This window comes from Macrobrachium rosenbergii, chromosome 14, assembly GCF_040412425.1.
Source record: "Macrobrachium rosenbergii isolate ZJJX-2024 chromosome 14, ASM4041242v1, whole genome shotgun sequence".
Taxonomy (NCBI): domain Eukaryota; kingdom Metazoa; phylum Arthropoda; class Malacostraca; order Decapoda; family Palaemonidae; genus Macrobrachium; species Macrobrachium rosenbergii.
The window spans coordinates 47051774-47075486 of record NC_089754.1 but is presented as its reverse complement, the minus strand read 5'-3'; the positions used below and the strand labels follow the sequence as shown (position 1 = coordinate 47075486).

The following is a 23713-nucleotide window of genomic DNA, read 5'->3' as shown; positions in this document are numbered from 1 at the left end:
CCATTTTACGAGTACTGTCAGAATAAAACAGAAGCGAAAAAATAAAATGCTGCTCTAACCACGGAGCTTGGTGTTTTACAAGTTATAATCAAACGCATTGCATCATCAAACTTACATGGGAAAAGTTAGTCAGGCAAAGGCATCTGAAGGAATGAAATCTAATGATAAAACTATAAAGTAAAAATTGATCATTTCATTTATAAAAATTTCAGCCAAATGGGATTAATTTGAAGATACTCAAGGAATTTGACGTCAGTCATATAGAGCATTTCAACATAGGATGGGGTGTCACAGGAGCTTGTTTTCTGACATTTTTCAGCATTTTGCTGTTAAAATTTTATATCAAGTGGGCGGTACTTGTGGCACAATTGAAATCTCATGGTTGTAACACCGTTATGAACACGGCACAGCTCAAATTTTGCCACCAAGATGCACATTTTGATATCGAATTTAACGGTCAAATGCCAGAAGATACCAGGGAATAGGCTGTGTAAGGCCCATAAAATATACTAAGTTATTTTAGTCAACTCCGCGTAAAAGAATGAAGTCCGTTTTCTAAATAAAAATCTCTGAGAATTAGGATGAAATAACCGTATCAAACAACATTTAAGAGTAAATTATCCTTATCAGCTCTAAGATAAGACTTCTGTCAGGTACAAAGTCAATGTCAATGGTTCATACGCTCGAAGTACATTTGTCATAGGGTGTCTTTGCTTATTCTTTCTCGGTTTTCTATGAGGGGTGAATGAAACTCATTTTCTATTAATAAGACGTGAGAGAAACTTGTACTTTCGAAACCTCAACGAAAACGGAGAGCAATGTCAAAATGTTTACATCCTTAGATTTTCTTTCGTGTTATTCATAGAGGAACTGGACTTGGGATTTTTTTGGCAATTACACTTCGAGAAATTCTAGCTGTAAAAGTCTACGGGTCGTTTACGCCATGTTTCGTTAGACACTGTGTCGAGCAAACATTGCCCAAGTACGAAATCACAGCCATTAAGAGTGAACGTAAACTTGGGTTTGTCTCAGTGGTAACCTCACCAGACCCGCCTTGGACTTTCTGTACATATCAGTGTTTTGACATTGGAAAGGGTCTAACATTCGTCATTATACACACAGAAAACTGGAAAACATCTGGGAAGGCCCAAGGGAAGTATGTAAGGCTTGTCCAATCTCGGCAATCAGCTGTCAGCTCAGAAAACAGCCATTAGCGTCGGTTTTAATGCTGGTAACAGATTGGTTATACCTCCTGCTGAGGCTACTCCCTCCTCCGGGGCATTGCAATGCTGGCTCCAGGGGGTAAAAAAAATAATTTTTTTTTAATGTAATGAATAACCATCCCCAAATTAAAAATTATTTTCTGAATTTAAATAAAAGAGCGTCCGGTTAAATTATGGTTTTTATTTCCTCAATGCTTTACAGTATACTAATACAGGAATATTTACGTCATCAATCATGACGTCATGTGAAAAGGCTCTGAATCATTACTACAGCTTTACATTGGAATATTCTGAATCTTTAGTGTTTTACATTAAAATATTCTGAATCTTGACTACAGCTTTACACTGGAATATTCTGAATCTTGACTACAGCTTTACAATTGGAATATTCTGCAACTCGACTAAAGATTTACATTAGAACGTTCTGAATGAACATAAACTTACAACCTATGACGTCACCTTAAAAACCCAACGAAAGCTTACGAATATATAGAGAAAATTATCTTTTAGAAAGTTAAAAATAAAGGCAAGCTTAAACTTAATACCTAATTAAAGAAAACTTTGGGCATGTAGAAAGGCCCAAATGCACATAAAAAAATATACATTTATACCCTTCCATGGAGCCAAACTTTTCTTTAATTAGGTATTCCATTAGTTTGCCTCTTTTTGTAACTTTTAACGGACCATTTTTTATCTATATTCTTAAGCTTTAGGCGATCTTTTAAGGCCTTCACACAATTTTGCCTCAATCCACTACTATAAAATTTTTGACATTAAGAGATCTATTATCCTCTTATCATAGCTTCTAACCCTTTCTCTTTCTTATCAAGGTCTAAGTACTTTCACATAAGCTGGACTTTTGGTATGACTTCCTTCTAAATTTAATCAAACCTTCTACAGCAAGTTTTTATTGGCTGAAAATACTTTACATGCCTTTCTATAAACAACCCATGACTTGAATACAGCCTGTGTGTGTGTGAAGCTGGTATTATCTTAACTCATTATTTTAGACTGAAACTGCTTAATAACTTGCATCACTTTCCACGAAAATTACATACCAACACATTTGGCAAATTTCTAGTCACTACGCGAATACAACTCTCCCGAACTAACAAACTTTGTAAAGGAAATAAACTCTAAAATTCACCCCTCCAAAAAAAAAAAAAAAAAATTGTAGGCCACCACACAAAACCCTCCCTAGCAAAAGATCTCTTAAAATATTTCCAGAGGAAAAACGTAAATTGACAACTAACCAACACATTTTCTAACCAAAAATCACAAACTAATAATTTCCAGATAAAACCGAATCCTCCCCTGAATCAACAGACTTCACACACACACAAAAACACAAATTGACACACTTTTTAGGCAAACAAACTCCCAAAATGGTAAATAAGCAATTTACCATCGCAAGCTAACATACTCAATAGGCATAAAATTCTCAAGAAATACGACAATTGACAAAAAGGCCCTTTCTAAGCAAATAGTTCTCCAGAACAAACAATCATTTACGTAAAATGATCCCCTAAAATATTACAACTTTTACGCAAAAATCTCTTCCAGAGATACGTGCGCAGTTTTTAAGCAAAACTCTCCCAAACAAACACGCTTTCCAGGCAAAATACACTTTCGAACTCACACGCTTTTTCGGCAAAATTTCCTGAGCATAAAACTCACGAGATGTAAAACAATTGAAGTCAATAACTGATGAATCCTAGGAACAACTTTCTAAGTAAAAGGTCTCTAAAACCACAAGACTTTTAGCAGAAAAAAATGTAAACTAACTGACTTTCTGGGCAAAAAACACACAAAAAATTGTAAACTAATTGACTTTCTAGGCAAAAACACAAAAAACTGCAAACTACTGACTTTCTAGGCAAACAACAAAAAGTTTTAAACTAACTTTCTAGGCAAAAACAAAATTGTAAACTGCCTTTCTAGGCAGAAAACACTAAATTTACAGCTAAAAAATATATCAAATAGACTTTCTAGCCAAAATAATCCCAAACTAAAAACTTTCTAGACAAAAACATCACAAGTATTCCCCAAAAAATTGCAAACAGACAAATTTTCTTGCCAAAAAAATCCAAAATAACCGACTCTCTACGTAAAAAAAAAAAAAATGAAAACTAACCTCTAAGGGAAAAATAGAAACACACTTAAAGCTTCTGTCAAAACGACTTAATTAACATACCGACAAAAACCACAAATTAACATTTTCTAGCAAAAAGTATAATCAGTTAACAGAATTTTTTGGTTAAAAATCACACTCGGACATCTTGGATGCTAAGTATCAAAGCTGACAGACTTCCTGAGGGCATAACTACAACTATAAACAAAAAGCTAAAAACATCAAATGAACTTTGTAAAAGAAAATGTCACACTATTAGAATAACCTTAGGAAACAATTATGAACCGACAAAGCAATTTCCCAAAATCTCAGATCGTGAAATGTAAGAGTATCAACAGACTTTCTAAAACAAAAACTATCATAAACCAACATTTTCAAAACCGAAATCCAACAAAACCAAAGATTTCCTGAATCTGGATTTATCTTAAACTATTTTTTTCTGAGCACTAATCTGATATACATGGTGTTCCCCCTTATCAATCTAGCTACTGTAGAATTCCTAGGCTAACATGCCTACAGTATACAGTTCTTATTGTCACATTTGCTATTATAATAGGCAATGCCACACTTCCTACTTTAATTACAAATGCTTCTGACTTTGCTCCCATCACATAATCAAGTAACAATATCGGGCGAACAAAGCAGCACTCATTTGAAGCTATGAAATGTAACACAAGCTGTGGCTGTCCTTTGATTGACAAGAAACATAATTACACATCATCAGCTTACTTCAGGTTTAGAGGAAACCAACGTATTTTTACAATGACCATTCATATAAATGATGAGTATCTGAGCTTGAAATAACTGGCCAAATGTAATTCTGTAAAAATTCACATTTCCTATATCCTAAATACGAAAAGGAAATACAATATTTTACACGACAAGCAAATACGCTAGTTTGCCTGTCTACCATGATGCTTCCAATGCAGTGTATGATGCCGTTGCAGATTCCATCCCAAATCAACCTGAAAAACAAAGAATATACTTTAGTATTCAGTTCATGTCTGTCGTCTCAGCACTTTGCAGATTTTGCTTTTCAAAATTAACTGTTGAAATCAAATTATTCCTTTCATGGTACTATTACACTCCTGTTCATGAAGATGTCGATGATATAAATTTCTAAGACCAGTGCCTCGAGATTTGCATGCTAATGTTATCTTAAGTACACTGAGAGAAGAAAAATGAAGGTATAGAGAAATCAGACTGCAGGAGTATGCTATGAAGAGTTTTGGAAAAGGTACTGAGGCAGCTGAGAAAATTGCTTCAAATTAACGACTGACAGTTTGGCTTTCTGAGGTAACTCCGGAATGAGGCCATGTTCAGAGAAGGTGCGTGTTTCAGATCTTGAGAAGGATGGATACTGTGTCCTTTTGGAAAGGCAAGGATATATTATAGAGAACAGAGAAAAAAATATTGATGAATTCATAGACTAAGTGGGAATTCATTGCAGGATGTGCTCAAAACTAAAGAGAATGAAGAGGACTCACTTTCCTCGTCGAACTAAAACATCAATGGTACCGATCATGATGCTGTAAAAAGATGAAGTTATAGACACACAAAGGAAGAGCAAAAGACATAAGGTATAAGCAGCAGCTGGAGAGTGAAAAGACACTGAAAGGAACCTTAAATCGGCACCTTAACCAGGCAGTTAAGTATGTGGGGCAGAACAAGCATCCCATAGTGGAAGTTCCCGGTGTGTGTGTGTGTGTGTGTGAGAGAGAGAGAGAGAGAGAGAGAGAGAGAGAGAGAGAGAGAGAGAGAGAGAGAGAGAGAGAGAGAGAGAGAGAGAGAGAGAGAGCATATTTACAAAACTAGTCAGTTTTAATCATAATAACCATGCTAGCAAGTAAGAAATTGCCTTTTCAAGTAGATGCCAGAAAGTTAGCTACAAAACGATACCGTACCAGTGCTGAACAGAACTGTGGGACCATCTCTCATTTCTGTAAAGAAAATATGGCATTAAAATTAAATCCACCAAACACATAATCAAAACTGGATAAACAAATAACACCCAAAACATTCAAAGCCACAAAGCTTCAGGTACAAACACCTTACTATCCAGTTAGAATGATTATAACAAACTAAATGTAAGTAAGTTATCTTTTATTCTGAGTGCTTCCATAGTAAGTGACAAACACTGTTAACTAAGGACAAACATGTACTCAGCAAGAAAAGAACAGCTTTGTACTTGCCATTCAATTTACATTTGTAATCTCAACTCAAACTACCTCCTGCCTAACCTTTATAGTTGTGTACATCGTGGAAGAATGTTAATGCTACATCACTCAGTATTTGATTCATAAAATACCCTAACAAAATCTGCTAACATCATCATCAAATAACGCTAAGGAAAGCAATGCCCTGCAACATGTGTTACACAAGGTAACATCCGTCTGGAGAGGTGTTTGGTGGGGAGGAGGAAGAGGTAGTCTAACTCCTTACCTATCAAAACTTCCAGAAAACTGTAAATTCTCCCAGCAACGTAGTATTAATTGAAAGGGATTCACCTAAAAACTCAGTGGATGGAGGTTCACACCTCCAAATATGACACTATTTCTCATGCTACAAAAACACTAGTTCAACTTAGCAGTAGCAAGACGCCCTTTTTTGACACCGGACGAAAAGTACTTAGGATGGCAAATGAGTGAGTGGTATTCTCAAATCACCGGCCATAACACTAGTCAACCACTTTGTTACCAACTACAATGACAGCCTTAACTCACGCTGAAGCTGCCTCTTAGATGCCTATATATGAGGCAAATGTTTATATTTCTGTGGGAACAAACTAATTTTCTTAAACCAATCAATCATACTGATGCGCACACCTCCCTGTTCCCCTTACTCTAGTTACATTAAAAGTTTCACTATGCTCTTTTGCCTATTCTCTATCTTCCACACTTCATAAGTTTTGTATGGGCTTATGGGTGAATTTAACACTACAACTTTGGGCCGGTCATAATAAATGAGCCTGAATGAGAAAATCTCATTCAAACTTCATCTGTAAAATCTGAATTTTTCACAATACACTCATTACTGTACTTAATTATTAGCCTGAGCCTCAACTTTGGTGGAAGGGAACGATGTCAGCTGAAGGATCCTTCAAGAAAGGTAATCGAACTCACGACACTAAGAAAGAGGGACACGTACTTGATAAGCATAAGACTGGCAAGAGGCATACCTTAGGATAAGCGAGAAAGTGAATAACACCAATTTAATACAGTATTAATGGACCTTTCCTAGATAGTGACCCCAGCAAAGTTCTGGGGTCGTTATCTAGGTCTAATATTTCTTTGGGGTCATCATCTCTATATTTACCGTCTTTTGTTTATGTTTTTTACGGTGATCCCCCAACGGGGCTTATACTAAACACACTACAAAGGTGGATCCATACCGGGTTAATACCCTTGGGGGGTCACTATCTAGGAGAGATCCGCATTAATACTGGTTACTTCATATACACACACAAGTTTTAATATTGGATACTTCATATACACACTTAGGTTTCACCATTCTCGTGCACGAAAGAAATATTAGCAACAAACCCCACCAGCAAAACCCGGAAGAATTTTGCAATGCTGTTCCACATCCACAGATAGCCAAAAAATCCATGCTTGATCCTGCAAACTTACTTCCTGGTGGATTTCTGAGCTGACAAATTTGGTATCCACTAAAAGAGGAGGGAAACATGCAATCCCATGGAGTGAAACATAGAGGAAGATGCCTTGGTTAAAAGCCTATCCATGATTGCTTTACACCTCACCTTGACCATATTCGTCCAGGCAGGTCTAGGAATGGCCTGTGGAGGGGCCAAAAGGCCAGTACTGATACTTGATCTCAAATCCTGAGTACCAGAAACATGGACAAAGTCAGGCTTTAACTCCACACACCTATCCACCATTGGACGGCTGGCAGAATGTAAAATGACTTAGGAATCGGGGTTGCTTTGAGAATATTGCAGCTGCTAGGCAGTTTGAAAAGATTTTCACCGTGTCATTTTTTAAAACAGAAAGGACGGACTTTTAATGAACTGTGGCTTACCCTCAACATGTTCACTGTTCACAGGCTACTACAATATTTACTTCTTGTTATACCGACGTGCTTTGGAATGTTCACCGGGAATACTACCTGACTAGTTAGGCTTACCTGTTGCACAGCTAGCCTATCCTACCTATTCCACATCGAAGAAACATCTTTTACAAATAGCTTCTTGAGCTTATACGGTTTCATAACATTAACAACCCAGTCGCTACCTACTAAGCAGTAATCTTCAAAATACTTTCTTGATACACGTCAAACACTGTGTATCCCCGACATGCTTAGATATCCTATACATAACAAAAGGTAGAACTACCCGTTTTCCGGGGAACCACTTAAGTGCAACGCCAACGACTTGAAACCCGACGGCAGAAGGGTAACTGATGCATAGAAAACGGAGTCGCTTTGGCTTACGTGCCGGAACTAGGCAAGACTCCTTTATTTTTCTCAACTGTCAAGCGAGCTCGAAAACTTACAGCTAGCTACAGTATATGAGTGTTAGATAATATTGAGATAAAGTATCCTGAAGATACCAGTGGAAGTGAGTAATGTAGTATAGGGTACATTAACTCGACGACCGAGTTATAAATGCTTCAGTTTTAAGTATTGGCCCAAAGGGTATGACTCATTAGTAAAATTGAGATTTTATCTAATAAATTGCATTCTTCAGTTTTTACGATTCGATGCACAGAAAACGCTGAAACTACTAACAATAAAATATGAGAAATTATGCTGTCAAGCCAATTCTCCGTTTGATATCCCATGTGGGATATCAATCATCAATGGGTCAATGAGCGCGACCATTCAAAGACAAAATAAACAAATTCACTGTGATGCTGTTTTTGGTTTAAAGGATGCTATAATTCAACAAAGGATTCGAGGTGTTTATTTTTCGGTATTATTCGTTTAGTGAAAGTGAATCGGTTATATACACATCGAGCTCTTATTGGTATGATTATCATTATAATTATTTAAAAATGCCATAACCCAATAACAAGTGTGACGTTTTCGATTTTTTGCCATCATATTCATTCATTCGTCCATAAGTCTGCCATTAACTAAAAATCATGGGTTTTGGAGATATGAACCGTCAATACTGAGTGGTTAGAGGCACAGCTTAGCTCATGTCATATAACTAAACTACTCGTTGATCCAAAAGATTACGTAAGCCAAGCTTTTATTGGCTCTTGGTCGTTCATGTAATCTGAACCAGTATCAATAAATGGGCAACAGATCCCTTACTTTCCGCTCAAACCCCACAGTATACCTTGAATATGTTCACTGTTCATACTACTACTTTTACTTCCTGTTATATTTACGTACCTACCCTCGATTTTCACATGCTGCGCATAGTCTATCAAAACTTACATTGGGAATAGGCTATCGTGCCTCTCCTTTCAAGATGTACTCATGACTTGGCCTCTTACAAAAGGCAACTTATCTGTTTAACATTGCTTTAGTCTAAGCATGTTGGCAATAACGTAAATATCGATAAAACCACCATTCACAGCAAAAATATGTACGAACACTAAAAAAAACTTAAAAAAAAAAAAAGGGCTGCTCTAGGGTGGTGACCGAGAACACCAATTGCCTAGCTACGCCTACTTATTCCATTTCTTACCAAAAACCTTTAACAAGAAGTTCCTTTTCCCTATGATCTTCTCTTCTCCCCTGTGCTTATAAGCTTCAAACATATTATACAAAACAAAATATAGGACATACCAATTTTCCAGGTTAGCACCAGACAGCACTGGCAATCCTTGTTAACAGTACGACGGCTGAAAACTAAATGAGGTATAGAAAACGGAGTCCCTTCTTACCTGCCGGAGGGATGGTATTCAAGGTAAATGGGAAGACGGATAGGATAATAAATTAGGTTCAACTACTTCATTTCTATTATTTTTTTAAGCGACTGAGCGCTCTTGTGGCTCAGAACTTAAGGCTATGTGAGTGATAAGTAAGATTTTAAAAATAATAAAGTAACCTTAGGAGACTCATGGATGTGAATAATTTTGTTTTGAGTATTATTAACTCGACATCATTTTAAATACATCATTGTTCAGGTTCTGACCAAATACACATTACCTAGTACACAGCATTCTTAAAAAAATTTTTTTACTCAATACCTAACAATATTTCCTTTATTCTACTTGTTTTTGACAAGTCATTCACTGACGGTTGCAGTTCGGCTACAGAAATAAAATAAGAAATAGGGTATCATGACAATTCTTTCAATACAGAGATAATGCAATGTGGGTTATCAAACATTAACGGGGCATTCCATTTTCAGCGGAAATTTAAAATAAAATTACTGATGCTTTCTTTGGTTTGAAGGATGCTGTAATTCAATGAGAGGTTTGATGTTTTAACTTTTTGCTCTCATATTCATTTACTGGTGGTGAATCGCTCATGTCCATATCGAGCTCTTCTTGGAATGATTATTAATATAATTATTATCAAAGAATGCCATAACCCATTGGTAGGCTTGATATTTTAAATTGTTTGGCATCATTTGTTCATCAAGTCTGTCATTTATTAAAAAAGTCCGGTTTTACAAATATTAACTCATTTACTTAGATACTACAGTAATGTCATGCGCCTAAATTAGATCTTGTTGCTTCATGTACCCTGAACTTTCTGATGTCTAATAAAGGGGCATTAATTACACTATTTTCTGCACAACCCCCATTTCCCAAATCTTCATAGTCCTAACTTCAAGTTATTCTGATGCTTTTCACCTAGGCATATTCAAATACAGTAATACTGTAAAGGATAAAAAACAGTGCCTTGAACTTTGGTATGAACTTGTTGGCCTATCTCGCCATCAGTAGACACACTACTCAAAATACTTATCTTGAAAACAAGAGCTTCCTTGCATCATAAATAACCTGTTTTAGAACTCAGAAAAGTTAATGAAATGGAATACAAAATTTTGGCCAAAGGACAAGAGCAATGACCTATGGGGTCATTCAGCGCTGAGAGGGAAATTGAAAGTAAAAAGGTTTGAAAGATGTACCAGGGAAAACTTATTTGACTATTTACCAACTGTTTGGAGGGGGTGGAAAGTTTACACAGAGGCACTTACAAACAAGACCTGGAAAAGTACAAAATGACAATAAAAGGATTATTCAAGGAGACATGGAAACCACAAATATGCACAGCCTATAAATGCACACCATTACATATTGTATTTCTGTCTCCTGATCTCACCAACAATGATGAATTAAGGACTCAAGTGGCTTCAGTAGGATAGGCATAAAAATTAAAGCAAATTCTCTTACTAAATTGTATTTTTTAAGTAAACTGAACTTTTGAAACAATGCACTGATCAAAAACTGCAGCCATAAAACTAAATTCAACATTATATGCTTCAAAATAAAATACAAACTCTTGAAATATGATACAATTTTCATTTTACAATATATTTTGTGCAATCTGAGATACTGCAGTGACAACCATATGCAATGATGTGCAGCAGTCACAGCATTCTGATATAAATCTTACCACGATAAATTATGAAAATGCAGGTTCTGTGTAACTCAATGCACATATAATACGAAAAACAAAAATTAAGTTTTTAATGGAAGAAAACTTCAATAAAAGAAAAGGTCATTCAACTTGCAATTAAATTAGAAAAAAATCTGCTCACTCCTGAGTAAGTTAGTTGTAAAATAGTTTAATCAGATCAAGATCCTACCTCCCACTGGGTTGGCCATAATGGGTTTAGTTTTAAATAAAAAAAAAAAATGTTTTGTCTTTACAATTGGATACACTGAATATACATGAGATTGCCAAAAAATATTTGTCACTTACTGATGAATCAACACTATTTCATTATTTATATTCAGCTACATTCTCCTAAGAATACAGTAAAATTCGGTCACGAGGGGTACTCATTCAATAACAATCTTCAACATTTTTATCATTCAACAATATTTCCATGATGATGCCATGTGATCATATATTGGAGTGTTTATTCTTGATTTAGTCATGACAGAACAGACTTGATTGTTTCATGTCTTATACCTACGTGAGCAGGGTACAGCTCTACACAAATACCACATTCATAAAATCTAACAAACACTGAAAGAGAAATGAGAAAAAGAGTACATTAATTTTGGCATTATTAATTATACTGTACTTGCCACATGAGGCTGCAGACATCATCCATGATCAGAATAGTCTCCAAAACTAGAACGACAATTGACAGGAAAAAAAAATTAATTTATTACATCATTAACAATATAAACAAAACAAAAACCACTAACAGTCTTAATGCTGACAAAATGTGTTTGTTCTAAGAATTAAAGTAATAATACAAGTACAGTATTATAATTAAAATGGAAGGACCACGTACATCTTAGCATCCACCTTGAATTTTCGTGGATACTTTCACATTATGGCATGTGTAGCAAAGGATATGATAAAAGTTGGCATCCAACAAAGATCAGTTCTGACTACTGCTTTCCGATTTATCACAGTACTTGGGGATGCTGCAAATAGAGGATGGCACAAAGAGAGCACAAATGGAGACCCTTAGGAAATGTTACATGCATTAGATGTACTGTTCACACCAGAATTGGTTGAGGTCATACAATGTTTTAAAAAACTGGAGAGAGTGCAGGAGAAAAAACTGGGAATCAACAAGGCAAAAATAAGCTGAAGGTGAACACAAAGAAAGCAAAAGAATAAGTGGTCAGGAAACTGGTCCTGAGGATGCTGTGCTGCTGTTGGGGAAGGGCAGGCCTTTAGAGGTCAAACATTTCTTACCTTGGAGACACACTACATTGTAAAGCAGGTACCGTGAGGATAGTATGAAAAAATAGTAGTAACAGTCTGGATGATGTGGAAACATAAGGCTAAACTACTTATAAATACAGGATTCGCAAAAATCTGTCCTGTGTATAGGCAGTACTGTAGTGACATGGGTACCAGCAGAGATTTTGAAATTGTAAGAGTACAGAATACCAAGATTCATGGACAAAAATTAGGAAGCTGCAGTGAGATACTGTGTCCAGCAGCTGGAAAACAGGCTGGGATCTCAAGGACTGAGATGGTTTGGACATTTCATGGGAAAGGATGAGAAGCCCTTGGTCAGAATAGTAGCAGACATGAAAGTAATAGGCAAAGACTTGCAAGAGCCAAAAACTTGGGAAAATGGCGCAGACAAAGACGGGAATTCATGTATAAAGTATCCAATACAGAAGAAAGTGGAGAGAACTTATTTCACATTTTACTCTATAAAAAAAGACAATCTTAAGTTGAAAAGTTCACGATGATGATGTTGACTTTTCACATTATGGGAAGAAGAGAGGAAAAAGCTACAATCTACCCAATAAGGTTAGAGATTACAGCAAACCAGAAAGAAAAGTATGTAGAAAAATGACAGTGGTTGTTCCTAGTTCATTAACAGAGCTGAGGGCAAAATGGAGGAATTGCACTGTTTTCTTGAAATATATTACTCTGACAAAGCTATAGTAAATGTGTTATAAACATGCTGTAAGACAAAGCATGTCTCACTTCAGGATATTTTAAAATTCAGGCAAAAACATATATCACAGGACAGGTTTTTAGTGAGACAAAAACAGTGAATATAGTGAACATAAAGAAGAAAGCAGTAGAAAGAGAGACAGAAAAAAAAAATCCTTGATGTGCAGTTGACTTCTGTTTTCATGGAAAGGGACTCCTTTCCAAACAATAACATTTCTCCTCTTCACCTTCCTTTATCACATACCACATATGCCAACAACTCTCCCATTTACATGTAAAGTGAGAAAAAATCTGCCTTTATTCCATCAAATTACTTCTGCATGCTAGGCTTGTTAATTTCGAGTTGAAATGCTTTAATTCGTATTTTTGGTGGTCTGGAACAGATTAATACATTCCCATTACTGTATCTCATATGGGAAAAATTTGTTTGGTTTAAGGACAGATCAGATAAAGAAGCTGATTGAATCTGTTAACCTATGTATGACTCAGTTATTTTGGAAGCAAAGATATTTAATTATTACTTGAATCAGAGAAATAACATGGCCTCTCAAATCAGCCAGTGATTGCTCAGTGTGTACAAATTTATTAAGAATCAACGAATGCTACAAGGTATTTTCAATTAGTTATCATCATCTAAATGAATACATGGATTCCAGTGAAGTAAATTCTTCTTAAACAGTTTATCACAACCATGAAAACACAAAATTGCTCCAGTTAGATCACATGTACAATCTTTGTCAAAACATTTGAAAAATGGTTTTTGTAAATGAAGTACGTACCATCTGGGGAAAATTCCTAAATATTCCTTTCTCAGTATACTACAGACAGTATTAATGGCCCTTCACAGTATTCAGTTAGCCTTAGATACAAGCTTTCTATTTAATTAAATTTCCTCTACTCCCCTCAAACTTCTAACTCTAAATTGCTATACAGTAATTTTTACCTCTCATTTAAGAATGGTTACACTCAGTGACCTTGATATGGAATTTTCTTATTGCTTCTGTTTTTCTTCTCCTATAATCTTCTTTATCTTAAAAGAGATCAATCTTTTCTTGGAGACAGATCCTGTTCCATAGGCTTTTACACAGAAAGTTTAGAAGCACAGTGGTTATAACACTTCAAAATAAGAGAATGACAGACAAATAAACCTTCTGGAAACGGAATGTTTCTAAGGTAACAAAATATTAAGTTAATCTATTCCAGTTTAACACAAAAGACTCCACGTCAACCCAGGAATTTCTAAGGTACAACGAAGCTGACAATGTATTTTGTCAAAAGAATATGATAAAAGCTCCATTTATGATAATAAAAATACAAGACAAAGTCTTATTTCATGACTTCCTTAAGTACCTTTTTCCTTATTTGTAGAAACTGTAATGCTACAATACAAATTTTGTACTATGCATTGTGTATCATTACATTTATGTCAAAGTTACAACCTACTTCGTAAAAAATTTCTAAGCCCTAATCTAACATTATCAAAATCTATCCATGCCGAAATAAAACATTACTTCAATAAATGACATAAGGAAGAAAACTTACAGGGCTGGAATATAAACAAATCGTTGTGGAGCACTGAAACAGCTAATGCTATGCACCACCATACCAACATTACAATTATTTTGGTCCTGGTACAGTTTAAATATGCACACCTATTCTACCCATATTCCACTGCAGTTCCAGATGCAAAAATCTTACATACAAAACATAAAAGGCTTTTTGGCAGCCCAAGCGTACATTCAAGTTCCTTGGAGGTTAATTTGTTAGTTCATTTGTGGAGGAGCTTTCAAAACAATTCTTTAGATAAAAAATAATCTCAAGAACGTACCTCAATTACAGCTGAGATAGAATTTTCACTTTTTAATAAAAACTAACATAACTAAACTCTAAGAAAATATTGATGAAAAATGAAATATATAGTATTGGTTCCTTGACAGTAATTACTATATTGATGAAAAATGAAATATATAGTATTGGTTCCTTGACAGTAATTACTACAATGTTATTTATTGGCATATTTTTCCATTTGATTTTACTAAATAATTTCTAGCAATTATGTCTTCACTCTAATTATCAAACAGTTTTGAGTTTTCAAAACAGTTGCAGTCAAAACTGAAAATATAAATTTGCTCTGTTGTATGTTAACTGCACATACTCATACATACAGCATTTTGCAAGGTAAACATGTAGGCTTCTAGCTAAATTTACACTTACATGTACATACACACTACAATGTTAAACTTTTTATTAATAATAATAACAATAATAATGAGCAAATACACATATATACAGTACAGTATATATACAGTATATCTAATACAGTATGCAGTATACAGTCAATTACTTTTGAAATACAGTAATATGGTAAACCAAAAAAGTTTTACTCAAAAAATTACTCATAAAAATAAAACTGAATCTTTCAAAATTAACTGACAAAATTTCAGTTTGATCCTGTACACTTCATTATAAGGCCACCTAATACTGTACATATAATGGAACTATGAAATGCTGATCAAGTCTCTCAAAATAATGCACTCTTATTTATTCATTTGGTGAATGACATCATGAAAGATTTCCTTGATAAAAAAATCAACACAGCATTTCCCATGTACTTAGTCTTCTGTTCTTCACAGTTTATAACACATACAGTTGAAATTAGTAATAAGTTCATTAACAACTCAAAAAAAATCAATAATTCACTGGAGTTATGACTTCTGTACAACTAATGATTCCTCATTTTCTTAAATTATTCCATTATCACGCACACAGCTTTTATGAGAGTTTGTAGAAACTAAATAGTATTCTACAGCATTGTACAAAACAGTAGTAAAATCTATTTACAGTTTAAAAAAGACAAAATAACATTTATGAATGCTCACCTAGAAGAAGCACTCCTAAAAGTAGTAGCATTTCTTTTAGTCTTTCTCAATTTTATTGCCAAAGGGATTACCTTTTTATTTTGGTTCTTCAGTGGACAATAGTTAACTGTATGGGCATCATCTCCAGTTGCACCACATATCGGACAGACATAATTTCGCAAGACGTCGCATGCCAGTCTACCACTTGAATCCCTGCAACACATAAACTAAAATTACTGCAGTACAAGTCCATTAAATGGTATCCATTAATTTGGCAAACTGCCAGGTATGGTTGTATGCTCAAAAGTCCTATTTTACCCTTGTGCCAACTGCTATATTAAAAAAATACTTAAAATGCTTCCAATAGTTTCAGTTTTGCCTAGCTATACTGTATGTAGTTGTAACATATTTCATTTAGTAAGAAAAAATAATTTAGAAATGGGCATTAGATTTTCCTCTTTACACTGACCTGAGTGCAAATAAACCTCACAAATTTAGAAACAAAGCATTTCTCTAACTTACCCTAAACTGACCAAAATTACTAATGCATATGCAGTATCATTGTTATTCATAATAATGGTTTTTATGTCTGCCCTTCCATTTCAGGGTTTAGATATGAAAAGAATTCTCTCCATTCTCTTCTATCCTGTGCTTTTTCTGCCTGAAATCCTGGCAAGTCTAGGTCTTCATCTGTCTTCATCTATTTCCTTTCTCATGGTTTACTGGCCTTTCTTGTGTGTTAAGTTTGAAGTACAGCTTAGTTTAGGCTAGTAACTATGTTAAATGGCTGTTAGCAGTAATATATCTAAAAAAAAAAAAAAAAAAAAGGTTATGTCTATAGGGTCTTTACTTATTACATAGCCTGACTTCCAAAGCATCTGAGTTGAGGAGCTACTTTATATGAAAAATCAATTGTTACTGAATCACAACATATTATAGATACTTGACATTATACAATTATATAAGAGCCTCTGTCTGCCTGAACAACCTAAAAAAATCTTTCTTTACACTACTTCCTTTCCAAAAATATTACTGATATGGTAATCTGAGGCTAGTAACTTCATTTCACAGCAATACTGTTACCTATGTAGTAAAGAAAACAAAAACTTAGGCTATCATTACACTGCTTAACCCATGATAGCCTATTTGACCTAGCAATACCGAACCAATTGTCTATTTGCTAAAATGTTCAAAATGTTCTTACCTGAGACAGTGGCTTGTGTATAATTTCTCCCTGGCCCCATTGTTTTTGCAGAATCCACAAAATTTTGAAGACTCCTCCTTTACCATTACTGACTGAAAATAGAGAGGCTGATTTTACTTACAACAAAATTAGCTACATTAGCCATGAAAAAAAAATTAGAAATATCATTACAGATATGTGTAATTTTTATTGACTCTAAAGGAGCTACATAAACCCTTCAACATTATACTCCAAAAAAATGACTTTTTCACAGCAACTTAAATCTTCACTTCACAAATTATATGAAGATGGAAAAATTTAGAAATTTGTTGCATTCCTGCCCAAGTAGACATTAAGGGAAATGAAGAAGCTGACTAAGCAGCCAAAGATATAACTACTAAGACAAGATCACATAGAGATATTCCTCTTAGTGATTATATATTATCTCTAAAAACCATTAAAATCAATAAATGGCATGTATGGAATAATGAACACGATGCAGTATTAGCATATTAAAACTGGTTGAGCCCCATGTTGGAATCTGGAAGTCACCATAGCAAGTGAAATGATACACGAGCATAAATAAGCTCAGTGGTCTGATTAAACTACAAAATAATAATACTACAATAAAATAAGTACTCAGTCAAAAGCCCTCTAAAGATTCCTGTATGCATGCAGTAATACAACCTTTGTTTGGCATGGTTATTTCCATTGTAGTTACCCCATTACAAAAGCTATTTACACTTTTGACTTCCATAGCATAATGCAAACTAACAATTGTCAATTACTGTACTATGAATTTTCTCATCTTTCCTCTAGCATTTCTGCTTCGGGAAACTTACAAAAACCCAAGTATAATAGTTAGCTGGAGTATCAGGACATACAGAATCAATGGATATTCATGGAACAAACTCAAAAATGTTCAGCAAACCAAAATCTCCAAGAGCTACTACAGCTTAATGAAGTTGCAAAACTCTAAAATCAAAGCTCATGTACATAGAATACTCATGAAGTATTTGAAATGCTGATAACAAATTACTTAACAGTTGATTAAAAACAAATAAATAATGTGAGACACTGTACTTACAGGATCTGCTTCTGCAATTTGCAAATCTTGAATGCTTGCCAGTAAGTCTGTAACAGATTCTTCTGACTTACTTCTGCAAAAGATGCTGCAAGGCATTTCATACCATGGGCGTGTCTGGTGGCTAGCTGCGGGTGTAAAATAATATCTCTTTGAACAAAGATATATTATTAGCCTCATAGAAATCACTACATCATTGCATTAGGAAATGCTTTCTTGAGTTTTGTTTTTATTACTGCTTTTACTGTGAACATTCATATGTAGTTTCATAAACTTTATTTTATACTTAAGAACACTGGCACTGAGAATTTTGACAGGAAAACCCAATCGACAGTTTACAAACTAAAGGAATGAAAGACTTCCGATCCTAAGTACTAGTGTGAAAATAAAGCACCTGTTGAAAATGTGGATGCTGTTGCTCTGAAAGAAAAGCAGCAAAATAGTTCTTGGAGTGAAGGGAAAAATTACCATAACTGCAATTCACTGCAATGAATTAACAGACTTTGAGGTGAGATTATATGATTAACTTACCATTCTCTGATGGAAAAGACGGCACAGCATTGGAGAAATCTCTGGGCACCTCATTCCAAACACTATTATAGGAACAATGTGAAGCCTCTTCAAGCCTACGCAATTCGTCTGGTAGCCAAGCAGGTGGTGGGGGAGGTAACTGCATTCTATCCAACAAATCATACCTGTCAAATGTATTGGTGTGAATATATGATGGCAGAAGACTCAATGAAAATCATAATTTGTCCTTCAAGGCAGATCTTCCCAAACATTTAACTTTGCACAGCCACTGGCCCTCTGTGACTCTTGTGTACACATGAATTGATCAAGATCAATCTGTGCATTTTTTTTTTGCTAAATACTTTACTGTATATACTTTGTATCTTTTATCCATATGCCTGGTATTGTAGTGCATTTATAAAATCACAAATACTTTAAGGTAAATTGCATTATTCCTGAATATACAAACCTGAATTTTTTTATATATAAGAGTATTTTCACAGTCAGCTGGATTAGGTTGTTGAAGCTTGTTAACATGGCAGGTAAGTCATAGCGAGAAGGGGGGGTCCAAAACTTGCTCGGTGAGACCTGTATCAGCCCTGCTAGGAAATGGTGCTGACTTGAAATGTTACTGGACTTCTTGTGAGAGGTCTTATAATTTTTCTCCTCCCATGCAAAGAAGAGAAAAAGATGAAACAGAAGAGGAAAAGGTCGACAAGGAGCTCTTGCTCCTAGCCCTTATCTTGCTCTCCTTGGCAAGAATAGTAGCCAGGATTTATGTTGCAGAGCCTCTCTCACAGATGGACAACTACTATTGAAGGGTCAATACTACTGAGCTCCTAGTGGGTGCAGCAAAAGCAGATGTTAGCAACTTATGTGGTAAGGGTAGGTGTATCGATCACCCACCTTCCTGCCTGTACTGTCCTTTCCACCAAGACAGTGGTGTACACATGTAAGGAGCAAAGAGGTATGGGAGTGGGGAGGAGGGAGAGGCAGGCTAACACTTTTCCCCTAGAATGTTGGGGGACATGAAGGGCCACAATGCTCTTGCTCATGCCCTTCACATCTCTATCATTAGCAACAGTCTCAAGGAAAAAGTAAACAAAAACACAAGTTCCATCTTAGTGGTCAGCAGGAGACCAGCAATAGTCAAAGAAAAAGTGCCTGGTTTCAGCAGGTGGGTGAGGGTATTCCTACAAAGCCCCCTTCCCTTAAACCACAAATATCAGCACATCAGATTCCAGCTTTGGCTGAGGCATACTGTACTATGATATCTTAATGTCTTGCCAATATGATATATATTAGCAAAAAGACAAACTATAACCATTTTGGTGCTTTTTCCAAGCCCAATATCAGTGGTGAGTGAATAAGAAGTTATGTATTTACCAATATGAATATGACTTGCATTGTATTCCAAGTCTACTGTTTTTATGAGTGTTAGGTGCTTGCTGAGTAAGCACTGTAGGCAGGGCTGACGCACGTCTCACAGAGCAAGTTTGGAACCCTTGTCGACCTATGCTTTTTGGACATGAGGAAAGCTTGCCACCTGTGTTTTGCCAGAAGAATGTGTTTGAGTCAGCACTAACCCCTGTTCTGTGTGCTGGAGAACACTTAATTTTTAAATGTTAAATAATACTTTATGTTATACCTTTACTGAGTATGCCATTCGGCTAACAGTATCCAATTCCAGAGTAAAACAATGAGTGACCTGAAAAATCATAACCTGGTGTAGGCTTATGCACCTCCAGATATTTATAGCTTATCTATGATGATGAACTATATAATTTGATAATACTTGACATTTCCGGGGTCTTTCCAAAATAAGCACTATACAGTACACGAGTGCTTGTGCTATCTTTTTGTTTTCTGTTATGTACAAAGTACAGTAGTTACATTACTTTTTTAAGCAACATAACGTCTCCTGATAAAGTTCCCACACGTTATCTGACTCCTTCCAGTTTTGAACACTGACTGTATTTAATCTAAATATGGTTTTCTTACATGCAAGTAATATAATGACAGTGGTGAGGGTACTAACTTTATTAACATTAGAAGAAAATTCAACAGTAAACTCTATCCATCTGGAAGTGTCGAAATCCCTTCCATTGATAAACACCTCTCCTAGCTCAACTGAATTATCGGTACTCAGACATAAGGTACCACCCAACCTTAATGTTAAGAATATTCCTTGTCGTATGCTAAGGAGCCAAGGGGGGAGCGGTTGCCCATTACTAGTTAGGATTCAATGTGTAAGGATAGGCTGAACTAAATTAACAGTATTTTGCTTTTAAGAACTAAGGCACTCTACTGTAGGTCAGGTTAGGTTAAGGGAATCTAGGTCCCCCAACACAGGTAAAGACCCAGTATCCGATGTTAGACCTAGTTCAGGTTTGAATGCATCCCTGTACCTAATTGGCCTTGTGACATCTTTGTCCTTTAGCCTATAAGATATTTTGTGATTGAAATTTACTACGGCCATGAACCATTTACTTTACCAGCTGCTTATCTGAAACTATTCCTGCTGAAGTAATTGACTGTTTTTGGTTCTTCCCCATAAAAACCAGTGTCTTACTTAGGTTTTCCTATAACTTCTATATAGGCTACAAGGGAAGGAAACTAAAAAAAAAACACTTTCCAATAACAATAGGCCTATAGTGGTTTGAAATTCATACAACATTGGTCAAGCGTTTGCTTGGAAAATGAGTGATCCATGCATCTGTGAGAAATTAAAAGTACCCTATACGCTAATAGATTGCTGAATACAACTAACTTTGCAATGTCAAACAATAACATATCTTGTACATGTACACAACATGCCTTAATCATTATCCATTTCCAGAAGACAACAAGATAGAACTAGGCAATAGCTCCACATGGGGTATTACTTTGGAATTTGATTTTTCCTATAGTAGTCTGGTTATTTATCAAGAATTTACCGTTATTTTTTGTCAGTCGACTGCAATTAATCTGTAATTAATCTCAGAAGTTGTACGCTGGCCACATGTTACAGGGGAGCTTTTGGTTAAAAGTGGAGTTTCCTTCACTAGGGGGTCCTGGGAACATAGCCCCTGACTAAATAGCACGGCCAGCTAGGTTAGATTAGGTTAGGGTATGTTAGTTTAGTATAATTCCTTTTATAATAGGTTTCCTTAGCTAATCCCTTCTTAAGCATATGGCTCCCTGATGACTTGCACATTCGCGGAACCATTCCACAACAACAACACGACAGTCTGGTCTTTTCTCCCATTTACAAAACTCTGCGCTCCCAAAAGGGTCCCCCCCCAAAATGTTGGGTAGATATTAGGTTAACAACTGACTGACAATAAAAAACACCACCTTCTTTATCAGCAACACTAAAAGTATAAGAAAAATCAATTTCAAACGGAATAATATGTGCAGAGCTGTTGCTTAGATTTACCAAAACAGTCTGGCCCAGGTTGCCTTAAATTCCTCCCACCCTGCCCCCGCCTAAAAACATACCCTTGGTTAGGACAAGTCAGACTACAGTAATTCTAAGCCGTAGTTCCGCAGTGAGGTAGACTCTGGCAATTGACGTTTTCCTTATGTTATTTTACTTGCTTTACAAGAATTTAAAGTAATATTTTGTCAGCCGGCTGTAACTAAACTGTAATTGACCTTTGAAGACTACAAAACGGGGTAGATCTAAGCTGGCATTCCACAGCGAGCCCCCCACCCCCCTCCTTAGCTAATACGGCGAAACTGTAACCATTAAACACCCCTAGGGTACATTAGGTTGGTATTTTTAAAGGTGTTTACTGGTTACAATTTTGCCGTATTAGCTATGGAGGGGGGTGGGGGGGCTCGTCGTGGAATGCTGGCTTAGACGTACCCCGTCGGTATCGTGTGTCTTCAAAAGTCAATTAGAGTTTAGTTACAGCCGGCCGATAAAATATTACTTTAAATTCTTGTAAAACAAGTAAAACAACATAGGAAAACGTCAATTGCCATAGTCTAGCTCACCGCGGAACTAGGCTTAGAATTACCCCTTACCCTAGTCTCCTAGCCTATGCTAGGCCTAAATTTTGTTTTATATAAGCTTGTTGGCAAATTACGGCATGTTCCTCGAGACTTCGTTTACAGAAATTATTAGGCTTGTTCATTTAGGCCTACAGAAGAAGGAAATAACGGAAGACATGACATACGATACCCAACGCTTCTGATAGTAGCCTAGGCCTGACAGGCTTCAGTTGTATCTACTAAAATCGCCATATATTTTGACTAGCAAAGTCTACACTTTAATATATCTTACCGTCTTGGGAGCATATTAAGTCTTCTAATATATCTTCCGGCTTATTGCGCGATATTTGTTACACAACCGAAGCAAATTCTGACATATAACAGAAAATACGTTTACTTTCAAGAACTGCAACTTGTTACAAGATGTCGACATTCCACGGTCAATTATTCTTTAACATATTTGGGGGTACAGAAGGATTAACAGTAATTTAAAAGATAAATAAGTTTGATAATTATCTCAAAATACATTGGTAAAAAGATGTTTATTTACGTATTCATTTAAGGAGAGGCCATTTGGAAAGGAATGAGCAGATTTTTTATCTTAAATTCTAGATTATTGGCCTCACCTTTAAAATGCCTAATTTTTCTCTTTTTCACTTTGCTTGTTTAGTTCATAATCTTTCTAATGATATCATGGTGACAAAAATACAGAGATATATAAAAGTATTTCAGTTTTAGTGTTTTAATGATATTAAACCAAATGACAGTGACAATAAAGATGATAACGTGTAACGATAACATTGTTGATGATGATGATGGTAATGACAGTCACGTAGAAAAACAAACAGTGAAGATTAAAATGACAGCTATGTTCATGATCATCATTTTCATCATTGTAGTTTGCTTTTGGAAGCCTTCATTCGGACAGCCGAGTAGGCACTTGCATTCGTCAGTTGGAGTTTCGTTAAACTTTCTTCTGTTTGGTAACCATTTTTAAATTGCCACTTCTTCATGGTCATCCTGAAATCTCAAGTTTCCATGACGGTGATTATAATGATACTGATGACGTTACTGCTGGTGACACCGATGTAGGTAACATGTGATGGTGTGCATAACAACTTTGATGGGATTGGCAGTAATGGCAAAGGTTCTTGGTGATGATGGAAATGGAAATGCGCGTTGGCAACGCAGGATTCAAGACAGTCTCTATTTGGAAGCCTC

The 23713-nt window shown here is 35.7% G+C and overlaps 1 protein-coding gene and 1 long non-coding RNA gene across 3 annotated transcripts; both read right to left on the bottom strand.

Moving 5' to 3' along the window:
• Window positions 1–1388: 1388 nt before the first annotated feature.
• On the bottom strand, window positions 1389–9395 carry LOC136846091 (uncharacterized). Its single transcript, XR_010855321.1, has 3 exons — window positions 9112–9395; window positions 5190–5294; window positions 1389–4319 (listed from the first exon to the last, which is right to left on the bottom strand). It is a non-coding gene; the product is annotated as an uncharacterized lncRNA (long non-coding RNA).
• A 1266-nt stretch (window positions 9396–10661) lies between these two features.
• Window positions 10662–22938, bottom strand: LOC136846090 (uncharacterized). 2 transcript variants are annotated; one of them, XM_067116808.1, is made up of 6 exons: window positions 22785–22938; window positions 18536–18699; window positions 18008–18132; window positions 16942–17033; window positions 15759–15950; window positions 10662–11472 (listed from the first exon to the last, which is right to left on the bottom strand). In XM_067116808.1, the coding sequence occupies exons 1-6, from the start codon at window positions 22796–22798 to the stop codon at window positions 11463–11465; spliced, it is 597 nt and encodes a 198-aa protein (XP_066972909.1). In that variant the 5' UTR covers window positions 22799–22938; the 3' UTR covers window positions 10662–11462. The 2 variants fall into 2 exon arrangements, with proteins under 2 accessions (XP_066972909.1, XP_066972910.1); XM_067116809.1 differs by having other exon boundaries at window positions 11304–11472; window positions 15830–15950; window positions 22785–22924.
• Between the last annotated feature and the right edge of the window lie 775 nt (window positions 22939–23713).

What these genes read in the sequence shown, in the direction of transcription:
- LOC136846090 (XM_067116808.1), bottom strand. An exon ending in GTCTTTTCCATCAGAGAATG is followed by an intron (nt 18,133 to 18,535) that starts GTAAGTTAATCA and finishes TTACACCCGCAG; the next exon opens with CTAGCCACCAGACACGCCCA. An exon ending in TACACAAGCCACTGTCTCAG is followed by an intron (nt 15,951 to 16,941) that starts GTAAGAACATTT and finishes TATGTGTTGCAG; the next exon opens with GGATTCAAGTGGTAGACTGG.